Source organism: Cloeon dipterum, chromosome 3, assembly GCF_949628265.1.
Source record: "Cloeon dipterum chromosome 3, ieCloDipt1.1, whole genome shotgun sequence".
Taxonomy (NCBI): domain Eukaryota; kingdom Metazoa; phylum Arthropoda; class Insecta; order Ephemeroptera; family Baetidae; genus Cloeon; species Cloeon dipterum.
Window position 1 is genome coordinate 33104996 of NC_088788.1, and position 19320 is coordinate 33124315.

General features: G+C 39.4%; 3 protein-coding genes across 10 annotated transcripts in view; 1 reads left to right on the plus strand and 2 right to left on the minus strand.

Moving 5' to 3' along the window:
• The window catches only part of LOC135940837 (tetratricopeptide repeat protein 39C-like), a 102885-nt gene that overhangs the window by 15306 nt on the left and 68259 nt on the right, over positions 1–19320 (plus strand). The gene's annotated exons all lie outside the window — the stretch shown is intronic.
• On the minus strand, positions 261–4724 carry LOC135940834 (zinc finger and BTB domain-containing protein 24-like). The gene is made up of 7 exons (XM_065485908.1): positions 4586–4724; positions 4441–4525; positions 3409–3971; positions 3014–3355; positions 1546–2264; positions 821–1195; positions 261–712 (listed from the first exon to the last, which is right to left on the minus strand). The coding sequence occupies exons 3-7, from the start codon at positions 3967–3969 to the stop codon at positions 349–351; spliced, it is 2361 nt and encodes a 786-aa protein (XP_065341980.1). The 5' UTR covers positions 3970–3971; positions 4441–4525; positions 4586–4724; the 3' UTR covers positions 261–348.
• Positions 5502–19320, minus strand: part of LOC135940836 (zinc finger protein 574-like) — a 135203-nt gene continuing 121384 nt past the window's right edge. For all 8 annotated transcript variants that reach the window (XM_065485916.1, XM_065485918.1, XM_065485914.1 and 5 more), the window contains 2 exons: positions 11366–12117; positions 5502–10741 (listed from right to left, as the gene is read on the minus strand). In XM_065485916.1, the coding sequence (XP_065341988.1) occupies positions 10258–10741; positions 11366–12117 (1236 nt within the window). In that variant the 3' untranslated portion in view covers positions 5502–10257. The remainder of the gene's footprint in view (positions 10742–11365; positions 12118–19320) is intronic.

The window sequence follows — 19320 nt, forward strand, 5'->3', positions numbered from 1 at the left end:
CCATGAATAATACACCCTTAAGAAAAAACTTGTTTTTAAACTTCAACTGGTTTAAGTTTGGTTGAGTTTGATTTATTAAGGCCTCCAGGTTGGAGAGCTGGAAAATCAATTAATGCTGAGTGAATCTTTAGAAAAAGGGTGCTGACTCCCGATCACGTCATTTATCTCCAAAGCTTGTTTATTTAAGTTGCGAGATGTGAAGATAATTTAAGAAGCCTACATTAATTTACATCGCATAGGAAGAAGTTAACAATATCATGTACTAATAAATAACTTTTATTTTCAATTTTTCGTAGTCATATAAGATTTATAAGAACGAAGGCAATATAAGTCGGCGCACAAAATTTATTAGAACTGCTGGTCATTAGGAGAAATGTAGACCTGGATGTAGTGTTGGTTCATCTCAGGTGGCTCTGGATTTAGCACCTTTGGTTTCTGGTCGTTTTCATAACGATCTAGGTGCTGATGTTGCCGATTTTGAGATTCTTGCCTGACTATGGGGGAAATTTCTTCATTGTTCGCTCCTATGTGCTTTTTGTTGTTATGTCTTCGGAGAGAACTTTTGCAACGAAAGTTTACTTTGCACTGATCACAAGAAAAGTTATTTTCGCTACTGTGGCTCTCTAGGTGAATTTTCAAAGCTTCTGGGCTTGTGAAAGATTTGTGACACGTCTTGCAGGAACTCTGATGCTCGTGACTCCTTTCATGAAATCTAAACAAGGAATCAAATTAGTGTTTTTATGTTTTTTTAAAAAAAAATGCGGCGTTTAAAAGTCAGATTGAACAGTTGCAAAATTAAATCGTGAAAAGCAAAATATACCTTAAAGAACTGCTCCTGCAAAACTTTTTGTGGCATTGCTTGCACTCCAAATGCTCCTGACTAGGATCCCCCTTGTCTTCATGGACCACTTTCTTGTGTCTGGTTAGCTCCCCTCGCAAGCTGAACGCCCTATTGCAAATTTCGCACACGTGATTTTTGGCATCGTAGTGCTTCCTGGTCATGTGGTTCTTCAGAGTTCCGCTGGTGGCAAACAGCTGACCGCAGACTGAACATTTGAGTTGCTTGTCGTGGATTTTCATGTGCGTCCATAATGCTTTCCTGGTGAACTCTTTCCCGCAAATTTCACAGACAGACTCTTTCCTTGGCGGCCCGTGGATTTTCCTGTGGTGGTTTAGTCCAGTTTTGCCAACAAACCTAAAAGTATAATGATTTTTTGTGATATAAACTGTTTTCTTTGATTTAGAGCTGTCGACTGGTGCGGAACAAGCTTCTATTAGTTCCAAGTTACAGGGTCGTGAGTTCTGAATTCAAATATTAATTCTATATATGCATTCAATTCGTGGAAATGTTACATTTTTCATTCTGAAACCCACAAATGTGTTCAGCGTCTGAGACACTCAAACTTTAAACGCGACATCTTGGTTGCTCTTTCATATGGATTCTTCCTGATGTACACCAGAAGAACTTTGCTCCCAAAATCAGTGCCAAAAGACAGTGACGTTTTTGTCTTAAATTTAAAACGCCAAAAGTAGACATAATCTCACCTCTTTCCACACGTGGAGCATTTGAATGGTTTTTTCCCTGTATGCGTCCGCATGTGCTCTTCCAAGTAGTCCTTCCTAGAGCAGGTTTTGTGGCAGACGTCACATTCAAAAGAAGGGTGGCTTGAGTCGTGCACTTTCAAGTGATTTCGAAGCGAGCTGGACATAGTAAACGATTTGCTGCAAATGCTACAAAAATAGAGGCTGCTGCCGACGATCCTATGGTCTAGTTCTTTCACGTGGGTTTTAAGTTCAGTTTGCGATTCAAAGAACAATCCGCATTGGCTACACTTAAATTTTGTCTGGGGGTGTTCACTCAATATGTGGGCCTTGAGTCGCTTTCTGCTGTAAAACACGTTGGGACAAATATCGCATGGATACGTCAGCATTTTGGCACTGTCCCCAGTTGCTTCTCTTGGTGTTTCCTGAGGAGGTTTCTCAGGCGGTAGCTTTGGTTCCAAAACCTCTTGGTCTTTGGTGACCGGCTGTAGTTGTTCGACAGCATTGATCGGCAGCAGAGAAAAGTCGATAAGACCTCTCATCACGGATTTGAAGTCCTGAACTCCGCCGTGGTAGACAACTTCTCCGTAGTAGACTAGATCTACAAAGGCTTGCACCGTCTCGAGAGCATATTCGGACAGAAAAATCAGGCAGTGACGCCAATCAGACTGATTGAATATCGGCTTGAAATAGGGGCTGATGCTTAGAATTGCGCTATGAACCTGAAAGAAATATATTTTTAATAAAAAAAGAGATCCGTGGATCGGAATTATTAAAGTAAGTTTGTTCAAATTTGGAACAAACTTTTTTCCAATTTTAGTTAAAGAGTACTTTTCTGAATATCTATGTCACTGCAAATGAAATTCCTAAAGTTCATTTCTTTATTATGGTGTGATTAGGCGATTAGCTATTGGCAAGAATGAAATGCTTCAGTATAAATTTTTTCGACGTAAAAAAACTAGCAAAATGAAATAGTTACTCCATTTATGGCATTATAAATCATAAAAGACGAATTGGAATTAATCCAAAATGTACAACGTACTATCAATCAAATTCTGAGTTAACGTCGCAGACGATGAGTTATAAGAGGCAAAGTCTATCACCATACTTTTTGGTGTGTCACCAGTGACGTTTTTATTGCTTGCATTATTTATCTCAAAAAATTGGAAATATAAGAAAATTCTTTTGGTGAATAGCTGTAATAAAATATTGGATTATGCCATAAAGTTGTTCAATATTTCTTGGAAATAGTGCATTATAATAACAAAATCATCATTTTATTTGAAAGAAGCAAAAAAATCTATGGCATCACCTTTGTTATCTCAACGCAAAATATGATTAACTTCATTAAAGCCAACGATTTCAATCGATTTTTTACTCAGCGAGATAATACTTGTCACCAAAGTTGTTTGTTTTTTCAGTTACATATTGATAAAATATTTTTTAAACTAAATAAGAATGAACTATATACCTTAAAAGTGTGATCGTTGCTGATGAGCTGCAAGTCGGACAGCGTTTCTCGGTCAAAAAGGGATTTAAAAAGCAGTCTTTTGGCCGTGTCATTGTGCTCGTAAGAGGTGAGCCGCGTTGTTCCTTGCTTGGTGACTGGCGGTTTGTCGAGGTGGTAGCCAAGCAGGGTTACCGTGTCATACAAACCTTTGATGCCGAATATTTTGGCCAGTTTGCACACGTTCATGGCCTGAAAGTGCGGAATCTGCACTTCACCCTTGTAGCAGAATTTTAGAAGCAGTTCCACATCGGCCGCTTCGAATTCCAGCAGGACGATCAAACGCGGTCTCGCAGACACAGGAGCCTGGAATCGACTTTTACCTTAAATTCAAGTCTCTGGCATGCCAGTTAACCTACTTGAAAGAGATCACAAAGCTGGTCGCTGGAAGCAGCCAACACGGCCCAGTGGGCGAAAACTTCATGGTTGTCCTTTGTGATGATTTTCAGGTCAAAGTTTTTGTGCCTGGAGGCCCAAATTTTACTCAAAATGTCACATTTGTGCTCTTGGCTCATTGAAAAGTGGATAAGCTCGTCAGATTGAAAGAAGTTTCCTAAAAGATCGATATCGAGGGTGGCCATAATCTTGTTAATGCTCTCGAAACCGTTAATGGGCATCATCAACTGGCCCTTGGAGAAGTATTCGAGAAGCCACTTGACGGCCCAGGGCTCCACATCTCGGAGCACCAAGTACAAACCGGCTCTGTGCATTTTGGGCATCGAATTCAGCACGCCGCTCAGGGCCGACATAATGAAATAGTTTGAGAGGACTATTTCGTTATTTCTCAGTACCAAGAAGCAATCGGCGAATATCTCCAAGCGTCGAATTGTGCTAAACAGGTTGTTGAAGAAATTGTCCTGTTTGACGCCGAAAGGAGCATCAACAGCTTGCGGATCTCGAGGGAGCGCATCCATTTTCATAACTAAAATAAACCAAAAAATGAACTTAAGTTAAAAGGATTAAGTAAGAAAAAAACTCGAAATTTATATCATCTATAAGACCTTTATCACTTTTATTGCCAGTTATTTGAATTAATAAATAACAGCTCTTTTAATAGAGAAATGAGTTAGTGGGCTAAATATATTTCTTAGACAGTGAAACAAATGACCATTTTTATGACACGTTAGCTCTCTTGGCCTTTTCCTGCTCCAAAAGCAACAGCAATTCACTTTCTTTTTTCTCCTGTTTCATTTTTTTGCATTTCTCTATCTCCTCCCGGTGCATCAAGTTCTCTGGCGGATAAATTTGCCTCCTGGTGCTCGTCACCCACTCCTCATAAAATTCTGGCTGATTGAAATAATGGAAGAGCACGACTGGGAAGGTCATGTACATTGCCATTTTGCCTACTTCCAGAAGCCAACCACCCATTGTGACTGCGAAAGGGAATTTACCAGGCCTAGAAAAAACGCGCTCGGCTGAGACGAGGGAATTGTCTCCTTTCTATGACGTTCCCGCAAAGGACGACACCACAGCCTTCTGCAATTAATGTTAAGATTAGACTTTGAGTAAATTTAATGTTGGTTTAGCTACAATTACCTTTGTTATTGTTTTTAATTTCAAGTTAATTTGTGACCGACTCGAATCTTCGTCGTTGTTTTCGTTGCTGGCTAGAAGTGCTAGAACATCGCTCAATTTATAAACAACAATGGCGGCCAGTACACGCCCCTTTGAGTCATTTTGCTCCTTTTTGGCGCTAAAAGCACGTGCAATGCCCCTCTCGGGTCCATGTTATTTATATGGAGCGCCTTTTCCAGCTCACATTCTCTTAAAAATTTGAGAAGTAATAGTAATTGCGAACGGGGCTCGGTTTTTGTTTGTAGTGTTCATGCATAGAGGTTTTAGGAGCATTTTGTGAATGAGGTCGGATCATTTCACAAAACGCACAAAACAAACTGAATTTAATAACGAGGAGACGCCACACCCACATGAGGGATTAATTTAGGAAGATGGACAATTTAATTGTCCGTTTTTAATCTTTGGCACTACTATTAAGAATTCCTCAAACAGAGATCGACACTCATCGCATTTCAGAAAAACACATTTCAAATGATAAGGAAATTATCGAAAATATTTCTCTCTTTGGTTGGGACTTATCTCGGATGATTATGCATCAAGTTAAACGAAAACCAGCAACTTTTGCAGTCGTCACGTCATTTCAATATTCTAGAGAGATGATAAAATTAAGTGATTAGCATCGTGCCAGCCTTTCATCCACTTGAAATTTTGTTTGGAATTGCCGTTGATCTTATGCCGTCAGTCGCTGCTGGAGAGGCTACACTAATTCATTGGAAGTCTTTGAAAGACAAAAGCTTTTATCTTTACTTAATATGTGCTATCAGCAATCTAGCTAAACTGTTTCTGCGTTTTTAATGCTGCTTGAAGAAAGGCAAAAGTTGAATTTTACTCTCATTCTGTTGTAATCAAGGGGAACAAAATGAAGCTGCAAGCAAGGTTTAATTTCACAGTAAATACTTTATTGCCATCGAAAAGAAATCCACAAATAACCATCAATCAAACAGATTTTGTCTTTATATTGCTGCTGTTGAGTGTGTGCTTTATAAAACTAGTAAAAATATCAATGCTGTAATCAATCAAGATTTGCAGGTCACAAGGAAATCATCAACTGATTTTCGTACATAACACATAAAGACTGATGCAAAAATTCTGTTTATTTACTGTTCACATTGAAACCCGTGTGTATGTGTGTGCTCTATTTTAGACCTTGAAATTAATTAAATCTCGTATCTGTTCACACATTTTATATGACACTTAGTAATGTAATGCGCGCGCGTGTGTGCTGTGTGTGTGTGTGTGTGTGAGAGAGAGAGAGAGTTTGTTATGAATTAATATTTTTTTGTGATATGTTCTTCCAATTCTGGTAAAAATTTGAGGAAGAATTTTTCATTTTTCTTACACAATCAGACGACGAATTTTCCGTTAGTAATTTCGTTTCAGGTTGAATTTTTAATTTGGCGGCTAATGCACCAAATTTCGACTGTTTAATATGATTGCCAATGCAGGTCGTAAATTTTCTTTCGACGGGGCGGCGTTTGAATTGGCAAAATATGTTTCGAGTTACACCGGAAAATGAAAACTAAATTACAACAATATAGCGAGTGTGTCTCAAAAACAATGGCTAAAATGAGATTGTACGTTTTCAGGAGTGCAAAACTCCATGCCGTGTTCGTAGTAAAAAAGTTCTGAGGTAATCGACAGCTGATTGACTATTGAACGTTTAAAACTAACAAAAACGACAGTAACAAATAGTGGCAAAATATCGTATGTATCAAAGCTCAAAATAAATAAGATAATAGTTACGTTTACAGAGTAAATCGAAAAAAGTACCTGTCTAGTTTCCTAATCACAACAGCAAAATTTTCCTAATCAGAATTACGTCCTATAAGTATGTATTTGTTGCCAAAGAAACACAGGGAAAATCACAAAAAATGAGTTTCCTATCAACATTGTCATCTCTTGAGTGTTTAATTTTTAAAAAATATTTACAATGAAGGTACCTGCTAAGTGTATCTTTTCATATTTAACATCTCTGCTGCTATTTATAGGGTAGTCATGGATCGTAGCAAGTGGTTATTAATTAATTAATTAAGTTTATTGCGTATCAGGTAAGCCACCTAGAGAGAAAGAGTTCGAGAGAGACGGTATTTTCTTAAAATTTGACCAAAACTTGTTTCAACGTTGTGTATTTGGCGGAAAAACTTTAATTTCGCAGTAATTTACAGCCAAAGGGAATTTTCAGAGTTCAGAAGCTCCGAGATGCTTCAGAGGAGGGGGCTGGGAACGGAGACGTTTATACGAGGCTGAAACGAGGAAAACACAATTTTGAGCAAGTCCAAAAAGCACAAACGAGTCCCGCGCGATTATTACATCTTACTCCTGCGGTGAAAACTATTTTGATTATTATCCTTAATTACATCGCTGCGATTTCGTCCATTTTCCAACACGTCGAAAGTTACAATATAGGCGTATTTGAATTATATAGGGGGGAAAGGGGGCGTAGAGACAGTTTAAGAGGAAGCCTGTTGATTGTTTCACATAATTTCAAAACTGCTTTTTTTAGCACGTCGTTCTCAAAATCAAGGGAGACTTTTACTAATGATTGGATGAACAATATCGTGACTATGCTTTTCTCTTCAATTTCATGGATCACATGTCATGCAAAGTTGCCTAAAAACTCCAGCCTTTTCATTGTTCGGATGATTGCATTCAACGGCGACAAACATCGATTCGCGCGAGTGGCTCTGACGTATAGTTTCGATTTATCATCGCTTTTAACTCTTTTTTATTATTATATCACTGTAACTAGTTTTTAGAAGCTCCTACACACTGTGATGGGGACATCGAAGTTAATCAGTATACACGTCTAAAACCACTCTATGTAACACCATACAATATCCATCAAAATAGAATACACATCTCTGAAAATATCTTCTGCATCTATTTTAATAATTTTCTTCACATACTAATTAGATTCTCGCAAACCTTTTGCTGCTGCTGCTTCTTCATTTCCCGTCAGTTTTAAATTCTTCATGGCACACGCTTTTTACAATCTAAATCTCTTTCATATTAACTTCATGTGTTTGTAGACAGAGAGTCTCTCGGTTCGTCTTTTTTCCTCCTGCTTACTAAAATGGCACTTTGAAAATTTATCGATTTTTTGTTGCATCTCAATTACATAATAAATATTATTTTTTGAACTCATTCTTCATTTCTCGTTCTTGTTTCCGTATTGGCAGTTTGCGTAGCTTAATTCTCGATTTGAACGAAATGGAAAGAAACGTGAGATTTTGCGGAGATATTTTTGGATATATATCGTCTTGTCTTCTGTGAATCCTCTCATCGTCTGTTCTATTGTCATGCTCTGAATTTCGAACGGGGTGGGACAGGTATATAGAAATGATAATAACAGTGGCATGCGTAAGTGGGTCGCGGAGAAACAATCTGCGTCTCAACAGTGATCGTACAATTAATGAAAAGGCATCTAGTTATGAGGTATCAAGCGGAAGCTATTGCGCGTATTATCAAGAGCTCCAAATCGCCATTTTAAACATTTCTCTTTTTATCAAGAGCAGAGCACGCGTTTGTCGCACGCGCGCGCCGCTTTTCGGACGCTCCTCGAAGAAGGTGATAACGTGTACGGCGTTCGGTATTATGTATAAATAATCTCAACCATATCTGGAACAAACGTCTCGCAAAAGCATAATAGAATGCAAGTGCATTAATTAAGTAAGTATGTAAATATGCGTCTTATAATGTAGCGTAGTAAGTGTAAAGAGAATGAAGGAATCAACGACTGCGTATTCGGAGCGGGTCCGATCAAGTACAAGAATTGCTGCGTATATAGTTTCTTAATTTTTGATGTGTGTTAGTGAGTGGTTGTATACATGGATGCTGCATTTTTGCCCAAATTCGTAAAATTGAAACATTCATGGAGAGCGCGTGTGGGTGAGAGTGTTTGAATGTGTGTGTGAGTGTGATTCTTCTCGTCGACCATAACCACCTCAGCATTTTTTTTATAATATTCGTATCAGAACTATCATGGCTGTTGTTGTTGTTGTGTAAACTGTGTATCAATAGGAACCAACTGTTGCATTTGGCCGGCGGGCCCAGCAGAGGACGCTCATTGCCGCTGCAATGTCCTCCTCCGCCGGACCGGCCGGCCAAGTTTAATAAATACTCAAAAATCAGTCGCAATAACAAACGCAAATTTTGCAGATCATATAACAAAGGAAGTCTCTTACGTTAACTTCTGTAACAAAAAACAGTTGCAAAATGTGTAGTGTAAGAAAGAGTACAAATAAGTCGGAGGTAGATGAGATACAGCTTGTGGTGTCGAATGTTGCGTGTTATCTACGAGTTTCTATTTCTATATTATGTTATGTGTATATGTATATTGTGGTTGAAAAATATCTCGTTCCGCGGCTTCGCCAGGAAGCCATTCGGTCCTCATCTGTATAGCTATTATCATCATCGTCGATTAAGTTCTATTGTGTGTATGTGCAAATTTTTAAAAATACTCGTCAGCGAAATTAAAAATAGGCCAATTGCTGTATAGTTGCAATAAAATATGTAAAAAATGGAGTGTGGAAGTATGTATATGTACGTTGTATAACGGATGAAGCGGATCTGTGAAAGAATAGTGAAGAAGAGAGAGTGTTCTGTGGATCACCAGTGAGCCTTTGAGAGGTAGAAAGCTATTTCATTCTGCGGACCAATGAATTGCAAGTATATGGCTGCGACCTGTGCCAAAAGTTTGTTCAGTTACAAAGTAATCAGTTACAATTTTAGCCGACGTAGCAGATATTCGCAAGGGTGTGCCTTGCTCAAAATTCGATTTCAGCAAGCAATAAACACCGAGTGCAGCTTGGACTCGGGAACTAAATTTTTGTGTTGGCCAAGACGTTGCTCGAACTCCATTAACGACCATTTTTGCTCCCCAGAAGCAACTCCTAGATTTAATAATCCTCAAAAATTTAGAATTGATTGAAAATTTCTGGGGTTTTCAAGATTTGGTGCGCAAGCTGCACTACGTGCTAAATGCTTGCGAGGGGCAAATTTTTTTATTGAAAGATGGCACCACGACCGTTCTTCGGCTAGCTAGGACATTTCCGCTCTTATTTTCGTTTCAATCTTGCTGCTTTAATATGAACAAGGTTTATAGTGTAATTGCAGAAATAAAAAAACAGAAGAAACTAATTTTTGTGATTAAAATCTTTAGATCGACTCTACTGCGATTAATTGAATTAACCGTGGTGGACAAATTTTCATGCACCCAAGCAGGACTGAAACCAAAATCAGAGCAGGAGTTACTAAAACTTGCTAAGAGACAGTGGTTCCAACTGTCGACGGCTTGGAGCACAAACTACTTACGGAATTGGTCAGAAAATTGCTGATTGTGAGCACGTGCGGCACCCCTTGCTTGATATCCGCACATCACTTAATTCTACGAAAGTATTCCTAAAAGTCTTGCTTATTGGCAGTAGAAATCAACCTTCAGCAAAGTCATTTTGGCACACGGTCTTGAACTTGAACTTAGGAATTACTTTGTCGGCGCCCGTTCGTGCGTCAAAAAGGGTCGACATCAGCGCCGAGACCAAGTCGGAGTGAGGGAGTAATGAGATACACGCGGTCACCAATCCATCAGTCGCGGGCGGCCAAAATTGTGCGCTTGCTCGTTCGGCAAAGGGGGTCTAGTGCGAATTGTTGAGGTGGGTGGTGAGATGCTTGGACAAATAATCGGCCCTGGCGAAGCACTTGCCGCAGATGTCGCAGTGATAGGGCCGTTCGCCGGTGTGGATGCGCAGGTGACGATTCATGTCGCTCTTGCCGCCAAACGCGCGGCCGCAGAACTCGCACTCGAACGGCTTCTCGCCCGTGTGCTTGCGCACGTGCAGCTTCAGGTTCTCCTTGGAGCGGAACGACTTGTGGCAGAAGACGCAGGTGAACTTGCGCTGGATCTCGTCCAGCTTCAGCAAATTGTACAGCGAGGAAGGCTCGGTGGTCGGCGCGGAGGCGGCCGTGGCGGCGGGGGCCGAGGGAGCCGACGCCCCCGTCTGCTGCCCACCGCCACTAGTGGACGCCTGCTGGTTGTTGCTGCTCGAGGAGGCAAGCGCCAACGCGATGGCCAGGCTGTCGATCGTGTTGTCCTGCTCTGAGCGTTCCTCCTGCGCACACCTGTTAATCAAGAGCCAAGAATTTATGAAATTATGATCTTTAATTCCTAAGGAACAGATCTATTTTGGTACATATCCTAAACTAATCCTCCCTATTAGTATTTTTTTCTCTTTTGCTTGTGGGGAATCTATTTTTTTCATTGAAATGAGATTGGCATTTTTTTTCATCTATTGTTTAATTTTATTAACGAAATGAGCACAGTTCAGGTTTAATTTCATGCGTTTGATGACTATTTCAGGTATTGAATGTGCAATGTAAAAATTTTCTAAACTGCCAACGAACCGTTCAAAACCATCAATATTTGTCCGTGCAACCGGCTGAATTATTACCGAGAAATCATGAAAGCGAAAAAAATTGAATAAGCAGGAAAATTCCTTAATGGCGGGCTAGTGGGTTTCATAGCTTGAGAGTTATGTACAAAAAGGTCAAGTATATTATCATTTTTCTGTCGAAAAAACGGCCTGCAATTGGTAATTCTTAAAAAAAAAATTCACTATTATTTATGAATGGTTTTTAATTTTATTTTTTTTCATTCAAAGCTGTCACAATGATGCTTTTAAATAAATACAAGTAAGTTAAACACTCCATTTAAATCAAATTTCAGATTAACGAGTTGTTACTTACCTCCCAACCGCCTCGTTTGAGCTGGTGACGTGGTTGTCGGGTGCCTCAAGGCAGCCAGGAGTGTGTCTGTCGGGGTCGTCAGCCTCTGGGGGTGCCGGCGGAGGCGGGGGTGGCGGCGTCTGCCGCTGCTGCTGTTGTTGGTGGTGGTAGAGGCGGGCCAGCAGGACGGCGTCGTCGGCGTCGGAGCGCCCGCCGGGCGGCTGCAGCCGTTCCACGGCGTGGTTCAGTCTGTGCTTCTTGAATGACTTGAGGTAGCGGAACTGCATGCCGCAGATTTCGCAGCGGAACGGCTTCTCGCCTGGCAGCCGGGCCGTGTGGTTCTGCTCGCGGTGCTTGGCGTAGGCCGACTGGTACTTGTAGCACTGGCCGCACTGGTCGCACTTGAACGGCTTCTCACGCGAGTGCAGGCACAGGTGCTGGTCCAGCGGCATCGAGGCCGGGAAGTGCGCCATGCACAGCGGACACTTGACCGTGGCCGCCGGGTCGGAGCCGGCCGCGGCCGCCGAGGCGGCCAGGAAGCGCTGCAGTGCCTCGCCGCCCGTCTGCAGCAGGCTGGCCAGCGAGGCCGCCGGCTGGCCGTCGCCCACCGTGATGGTCGGGATGCCGCCGGCGCCGTTCGAGATCGGAAACGGAAACGGCAGCGGCGACGACGCTGGACTGGCCGAGTCTCGTGGTGACGGCGACGGCGAGAACGACGGCGGCGACGCGTAGCTGCCCTCGATGATCATCACCTCGGGCGAAGTGATGTCTTCCTGCAAGCAATGCAACATCGTCAAAAATGACACGGAAATAATGGATCTCTTGCACCTTTTTCTCATTGAAACATTTTTCACTGTAGCAAAAAACGAAAAAGATAATGAAAGCAGCGCTCTCTGAGTGAGAATGAGATTAAAATTTATATAAAGTTGGTATTTAAACTACGATTACTCTAGGCCTAAAATTAAAACTTGAATTTACTTGGAGACCTTTTTAAAAAATTTAAATTTTAAACTGGTTTGTAAATTAAATTTTAGAGATTAGCTAAATCACTCGATTTATGGAAATATTTATGTCAAAATATACAAATTTACTTAAAACGCTAGTTATTTCCAGTGACGAATGAAGCCGGTTAAAATAAAATGCTTTATGCATTCGCTTTTATTTATATGTGAAAGAAAAAATTATAAATTTTTACATTTGTTAGAAAAATCAATCCTTAAAATCCCTATTTTTTGGGAGTATAATAATCAACCTTAGAATTTCCAAAGCCACGATTCATATTATACCAATTCAAGAAATCTGTTTCAGTAAAAGCTCGAAGCAAAAATTTGAAACCACTCAACTTTTTCATTTGGAGGTACTCACTGAAGTTCTAAATATTTTTTAATATCTTCTTCGGTTCTGGGAAACTTTTTAAGTTAAAAAAAAAACAAGTCAAAACTAAATTAAATGATTTTTATCATAAAAACGATGGTCAAATTTCACCTAAAATTGGCGTATTTCCCGATTTTTATGTGAATAATGCAACATGCAGCAAACTAACAGAGAAAAACCAAACTGCAAAAAGTCCGTGCATGAAAATAACTTTCGCCTTGGAAAAACTATATTAGCAAATAATGCATGATCGAGGAACCAAACTCGAAGAAGACTCGGGAGCAATTCCATTTACAGTATTTTTATTCTGTCAAAAATCTTTTACAACTATGATATGCATTTGTGTTTGAAAGAGCATACTTTTATTGTTATTCAAGAATAATAATTATTCAATTATTTAAATAGAAACAAACAAGCATTGAACATGGGCAAATCATAAGATGGACATTACTGTGTAATCAACTATCGACTTAACACAAGGATACATGTGAACAGAGAAGGACAGATTGAGAGAATACATTGTTTCGTCGGAGAACATAATCGTAGCAATGTGTGTCTGTGTGTGAGTGTGCATACAAAGAATAATATAGAAAGGGCAATAAATTAACGGGGCGTTACAGAACCTGCGGGAGCAAACGAATGAACGAAACTTGTTCGGTACAACGGTGTCATGAGTGATTTTTGTGTGTGTACAAATTTATGCTCTTCCATACCTCAACACGATGTTACAAGCTTGCATCATCACATTCTATCACAGAAGACCTCGGCCCAATTCAGTCAATTATACATTATTTCATCGTTTTTCGAGTGTCAACTTCTTTCGATTTTTGGACCCCATAATACACATTATAGAATCAATAATTCAACAATAACTTGAAAGCCTACAGCACAATTCACGTGTAAGTACCAGTACAAACTAATAACCGCGCAGAATTATGGGGCTGCGAAATGTGACAATTTTCTGCTCAAATATACAGAGATGATGTTAAATCATAAGACACTGTGGCTATTTTCATGTCGTTTTTACTTCATTATTGTTTTAGACCTAAATTTATTGCAATTATTCCATGTGCGAGTGTATTTTCCTTTACGCAAATGTTCCTCAATTGCGAATTGACTAAAAAGCACGATAACAATAAATCGAAAACAAAATAAACAACGAATCCTCGAAAATTTCCGTTTTGCTAAATAATTTGATTTTTCTTAATTCAGTTAAACAACATTCACAAGTCTCTCGTGTTTTTAAATTTATGCGCAGTGCAGAACAGTATTGTATTGTGTGTTCAAAAGTGTGTCTGTGTCTCGACCAGCGACGCTTTGCCAATTGAAAGTTTGCCATCATTTCCGACTTGACAAATCACACGCATAGAAAAATACTCTCTCGATTCAATATTAATCGTCGACTTTTAATTTTTACAGTGGAAATAACAGCGCACGTTATCTTCTGTTCCGGTTATTTTAGACACAGCCCTTGTAACATCCCTCGTCAGCATTTACTCGCGATATTAGTTTAATTTTTTTTCGTCGTTTTCTTATCAAAGTCTGATCGGCGCCGATTCGCCGAGTAGCACCTATGAATAGAAAATTTAAATTGCGAGTTTCCTTCATTTTCGTCGAAAGTCGCGCGGTGCTTATTGTATCTTCTGTAGTTTTTCGTAAGTTCAAACAACACGATTCGCCTAGCTAAACACGTACAGTAGTAATTTAAGTGGTTACAGCTTATGCGTTAATTTTGAATGGAGTCGAGCGGTTGGGTTCTCGCGGCTCGGGCGGACTTGGCGGGCCAGCGGCTTCTCGACGGGCGAAACAGACGAAAAATCAGCAACACTCAGTGAATATCTAACAAACTCGCAAGGCACAATATCACAAACTGCGAATTCATCGATGGTGCCATGTGCGTCGTAAAGTCAGTCCGGTTTTTCGCTTTGAAAAAACTATAATATGTCAGTATCGTTACTCGCGCGCGGGTATAATAATAAAATCGTGAGTGTGTGTGTGTGTGTGTATATTATTTCGAGTTGCTTCGACAAATTAATCTCGTTTCGCGTTTCTCATATCAGTGCAGAATCGGTTTTCCTCAGAACAATGGCAGTGATATCTGCTGCTTGGTGGGTTTTCATTTAAAATAGCTCGCGGTGATCGCTTTCGATATGTGCTGTCTGACGCGAAAAAATTCTCCCAGATTATTTCTTTTATTTTCTTCACACAGAGTTTTTCTTTAAATATTATATTATTCGTTTCAACCGTCGTCAGCCGCAGTAAAAATACAAATGTCGTGTGTATGCAAAGCCACATGGGAAAATGTTTGATTTTTCCGTCTAGAAAGTGAGTGCGGTTTGATGTGGACCCTGTTTACCAGTTAAGATTTCGTGTAATTAGTATTTCATTAGTCAAGTACCGAGTGGGTGGGGAAAATGTGGGTGGTTAGAGTGTTTTCCGAAAACCAGAACTCGCGGTTGCCTATTTCGATGCGCTGCTGCTTTTGTAAAAAAGAGATCAGACAGACAGGAGCAGTTGAGAAATCATCAGGAACAACTTACGCGTGGGGGTGCGTTCCTGCGGAGGGGAATTGACCAAAGGTGAAATTTGACTTGCTTTCTGCATTCATAGGCACTTTGATATTTTCCGCACAACTGGTACTCTCGTGTCAACAGCTGATGACAACGCAAACACGTCTTAAAAATAGAGATTCCCGCCGTCGAGAGCACCCACTCGCCCGGTACGTCCGCTCGCCCACGTGCCTGTTTACTGTGTTTGCAATAGTAATGTAGTATTTACACTGTGTCTCGCGATATGCTAAATAAGCTATTTTTATGTAAAAATTCTCCTTTACATGACCAGTTACTTAATTATCCGATAACAATATAATGCGGTTTACAATAGAGAATAATTCAGTGTGTCGAGTATCAATTAGAAAGGCCTAAATGATTATTACTTTTATTATCGTTAAGCTATGTAACTATTGCCTGTGAAAGTGAGAAAATGTGTCTGTGTGAGATTTTTTCAATTTTTTCATCTTCCTCTTTACATTATTGTTCTCATTCTAAGGGGGTTTTCATGCTGTAAACGCTAATTGTGTGATACAACGTGTGTGTGTGTTAAATGTATTATTCCAAGTGTGTAATGTGTGTGTATGTGCATCGCTCAAAAGGATCAAACGGCGAAATTAAGCCTTATTTTATCTCGTGTATGATTTCTTGTGTGTTAGTGTGTGTGTGTGTGTGTGATCAATCAACCAACGTCTCCTTGTGTGTTGCAAAGCGGAAAAAGATAGCGTTAGGCGCGGAGAGAGCATATAGAGGAGGTGTCGCAAAGGTTCTAGTACATCCAATTAAAAGTCACTAAAGTCGTCTCTATCAAAATATATCCAAGTCGTCACGGTAAAAATTGCTTTTCCTCGTCGCATTCGCCGGAGAGGTCAAGGTATTTCGAGTGTTCAGTGTGTGTATGTGTGTGTGCATATAACTTACGAAAAATATACAAACGCGTAAAGGTACGTCATTATTATTGCTCTCAAACTCAATAATTATATTCCGACTTGATTGATTGATTGTTCTAATTATCATTGATGTATGCATGCGTGAAGTTGGAGTGTGTGTCGTGTGATGCCTAGTGACTCTTCTCGATCGCAACGGGGATAAAATGAACCGCTTTTTTAAGCTAGTGAATTGTGTTTCGTTCCTACAGCCTCGTGGTGTTATTTTCAATAATAGTTTATCAACTTTTTAAACATTTATGCGTCACAATTTTGACAGATCAGACACAGAGAGAAGGCGACAGAACGGATAGAGACAGAGACATGTATTTATGTAACATTAAGTCAGTGATTACACGCAATTAAGTTTAATTAATCAATATTGCCCATATAACAGTAGTCTTTTGCCTCTCAAACAGCTTGCTAATCCTCATTTTTTTCTCATAATATTGTTTTAAACGACAAAACACACGAAAACCTCGTCAGAGCTAAAACTCAAATTAGAGACACAGAGAATATTAACGCACGTTATGTACCGATAATCGATTTTTTTTAGAATGTGCAGTTCTTAGTCTGATCGTGGAGTATGTATAGTAATTCACCGTGTTTGGAGTTGTTTTCACTAACAGAGAGCATCGTAGATTTGAAATCGGATTAAAAAAAGAACCAGCCCTTGTCCAGGTGGTCTCAACCCCAATTTCATCAACTCGTCGTCGCGTTTTTTTATGCTTGTAATGTGTGTGCTACAGTCGTTCATTTGTAAACTGAGTAAAACGGGTTAAAAAGGCAAAACTTTGGTTTCCACCTGGATCGGTAGGCTACGGAGGCAAACTATGCTAAACAAATGTTACACAAAATTAAAAGTTATCCACCCAGAAATCGTCTTAAAATTTATACACAAAAAGAGAACTTTCAACTATTGTAATTTCATTTATGGAATGGCAAACAAAAAAGATTCAAAGGCTAATTAAATTAAAACCTGTGCTACTTTGTCTACAAAACATTATCTCCTATTTTAACTTGTAGGTCCTTCTAGAGTGGGAAGAGTTACAGGGGAGGTTGTGTGTCCGAGTGTGTGTGTGTATATATTGTGTGTGTGCTTTTCATCATTGATGTTTCTTCGACAGTAAACGTGGTATTCCGGCGGAGCGAGAAATAAATAAGGTCCGTTCAGCGGAGCCTGGACGAATTATTTTCGTGAAAGCACCTCGCACAAATTATTCAAACGCAACATTCAAAGGTTAATCAGGTTAAATAAATTATTATTTTAAGTTTGCGCAGAACAATCTCATTCTCCTCAACGTTTCTTCAGGAACTTTCTTGATAATGTATGGTTTTCTTGTCTCTCTCCAAGAAATTAAAACACTTCATAATGACTTACTAGGAATTTTGCACATAATTTTCTTGTAAATTAAATTAATTAAAATGGCATGAATAAGGCAGCAAACATTAATTAGGAATAAGTAGGGAGTATTTTGTTTTCAATCTTTTCTCAAGAAAATGAGTGGCGTGTTCATCGAAAAGCGATGCGACCACTGCTCAATTTTTGATGACGATTTTTTCCGGAAATAAAACATTTTATTAAGTTATCACAAGAAATAGCTGGTGAACGTAACTTGCAAATAATTAACCATTAAAAGATATTAATTCCGTTGGCCGTTAAATAGCTAATACTGCTCTTCGAAAGCAAAACGTTACAAATCCGCAAATATATCACAAACGTGCCAAATCAATAAACTTTTGGAAGAAAAACTCCGATCGATTCCGCAACAAAATTTGTCTCACGACTAAATAATCAACAACGACGACGACTTCTTTCAATAATCTTTTTTATACTAGGAATGTTTCAGTTTGCGTGTTTCGTGATTTCAGTAACCAAAGGCTTCAGACAGCTCTACTTTTAAATTGGAATTGTAAATACGTATGGTTTAGTCAAGTCACTTAAATCTCTCATGGAAGATCTAGAGGGGGGCCAATCGTACAAAGGAAATATCTATTAATTCAAGATGACGATAAGTTACGCGGAGAGACGAAAACGAAATTGAGTATTGACGAGCTGCTGCGCTGGCGGAAAGTGCAGCGGTGTCAAACCGACACACAACTCAACTCGTTTCCCACCAACTATATAATGAGAAAAATTGTAGAGGGAAATGCAGTTACTCTCAACAAAGTATAAGTGGTAGTACTTCCATTCACTAATAAGTTCTTAATTAATATCTTGAGATCCTAATCCGTGTGAATCACAAAGTGCTTCATTTGTTTAATCGTCTAAAACAAAAAAGCCTTTTTCACATCTTAATCTCAATTCTCTCTTTTTTTCCTAGTAAATTTCCTTGGTCTGCAGCCTTCGAATTTCACTCTTTTCATTTTAATTAAATAATAAATTAAGCTTCAGAACTGATTTATAAATGACGCACTACAGCAGTCGCATTGCAATTTCTTTCCGAATAAGAAGCGGTGCTCGAGTGCACTTCATTTCTCAACTAAATATTAAATTTAATTTGGGGTGGGGTGATTCGGGGTTCCTACTTATTTATACCTCACTAACAAATAATCCTAGTATGTGTATGTGTGTGTGTGTGTTGTGTGTGTGTGTGTGTGTCAAGAACTATCACAGCTTAAAAAAGAGCCAGCTTCGAGAATTCTTACTCGCGGCTCGTCTCTTTTGTTGCATATTATGATGTGTCTTAAGGGTCACCTACCCAGTTTGTCAATCCTTTTTTGCTCTTTTAATGATGATTTTCGTTTTTTTTTAATGTAAATTTCGGAAGTGGCGACGCGCTCAGAGGCGCCGCCTAGTAAACAAATAAACATATAAAAATTTAATAGTCAAAATAATCGCATTTTTCCAAAAAATAATTCGTTCTAACAAGAGGGAGAGACAGATAGATAGATAGATAGATAGATAGATAGATAGAGAGAGATAGAGAAAGTTTTGGCCAAATCCTTGGATTTTACGAAGAAACAACAAAATTTGTTTCGCCAATCATCACGAAAATAGGACTAGATGAATTTGTTGTCGTTGCTGCTGCTGCTTAAGTGTCCGATGCGTGCGCCGAGTTGCTCGTTGCGGGTGCGATGCGACACGGCAGTCAGTAACAACTCATTCCTACGCTTATACAAACAA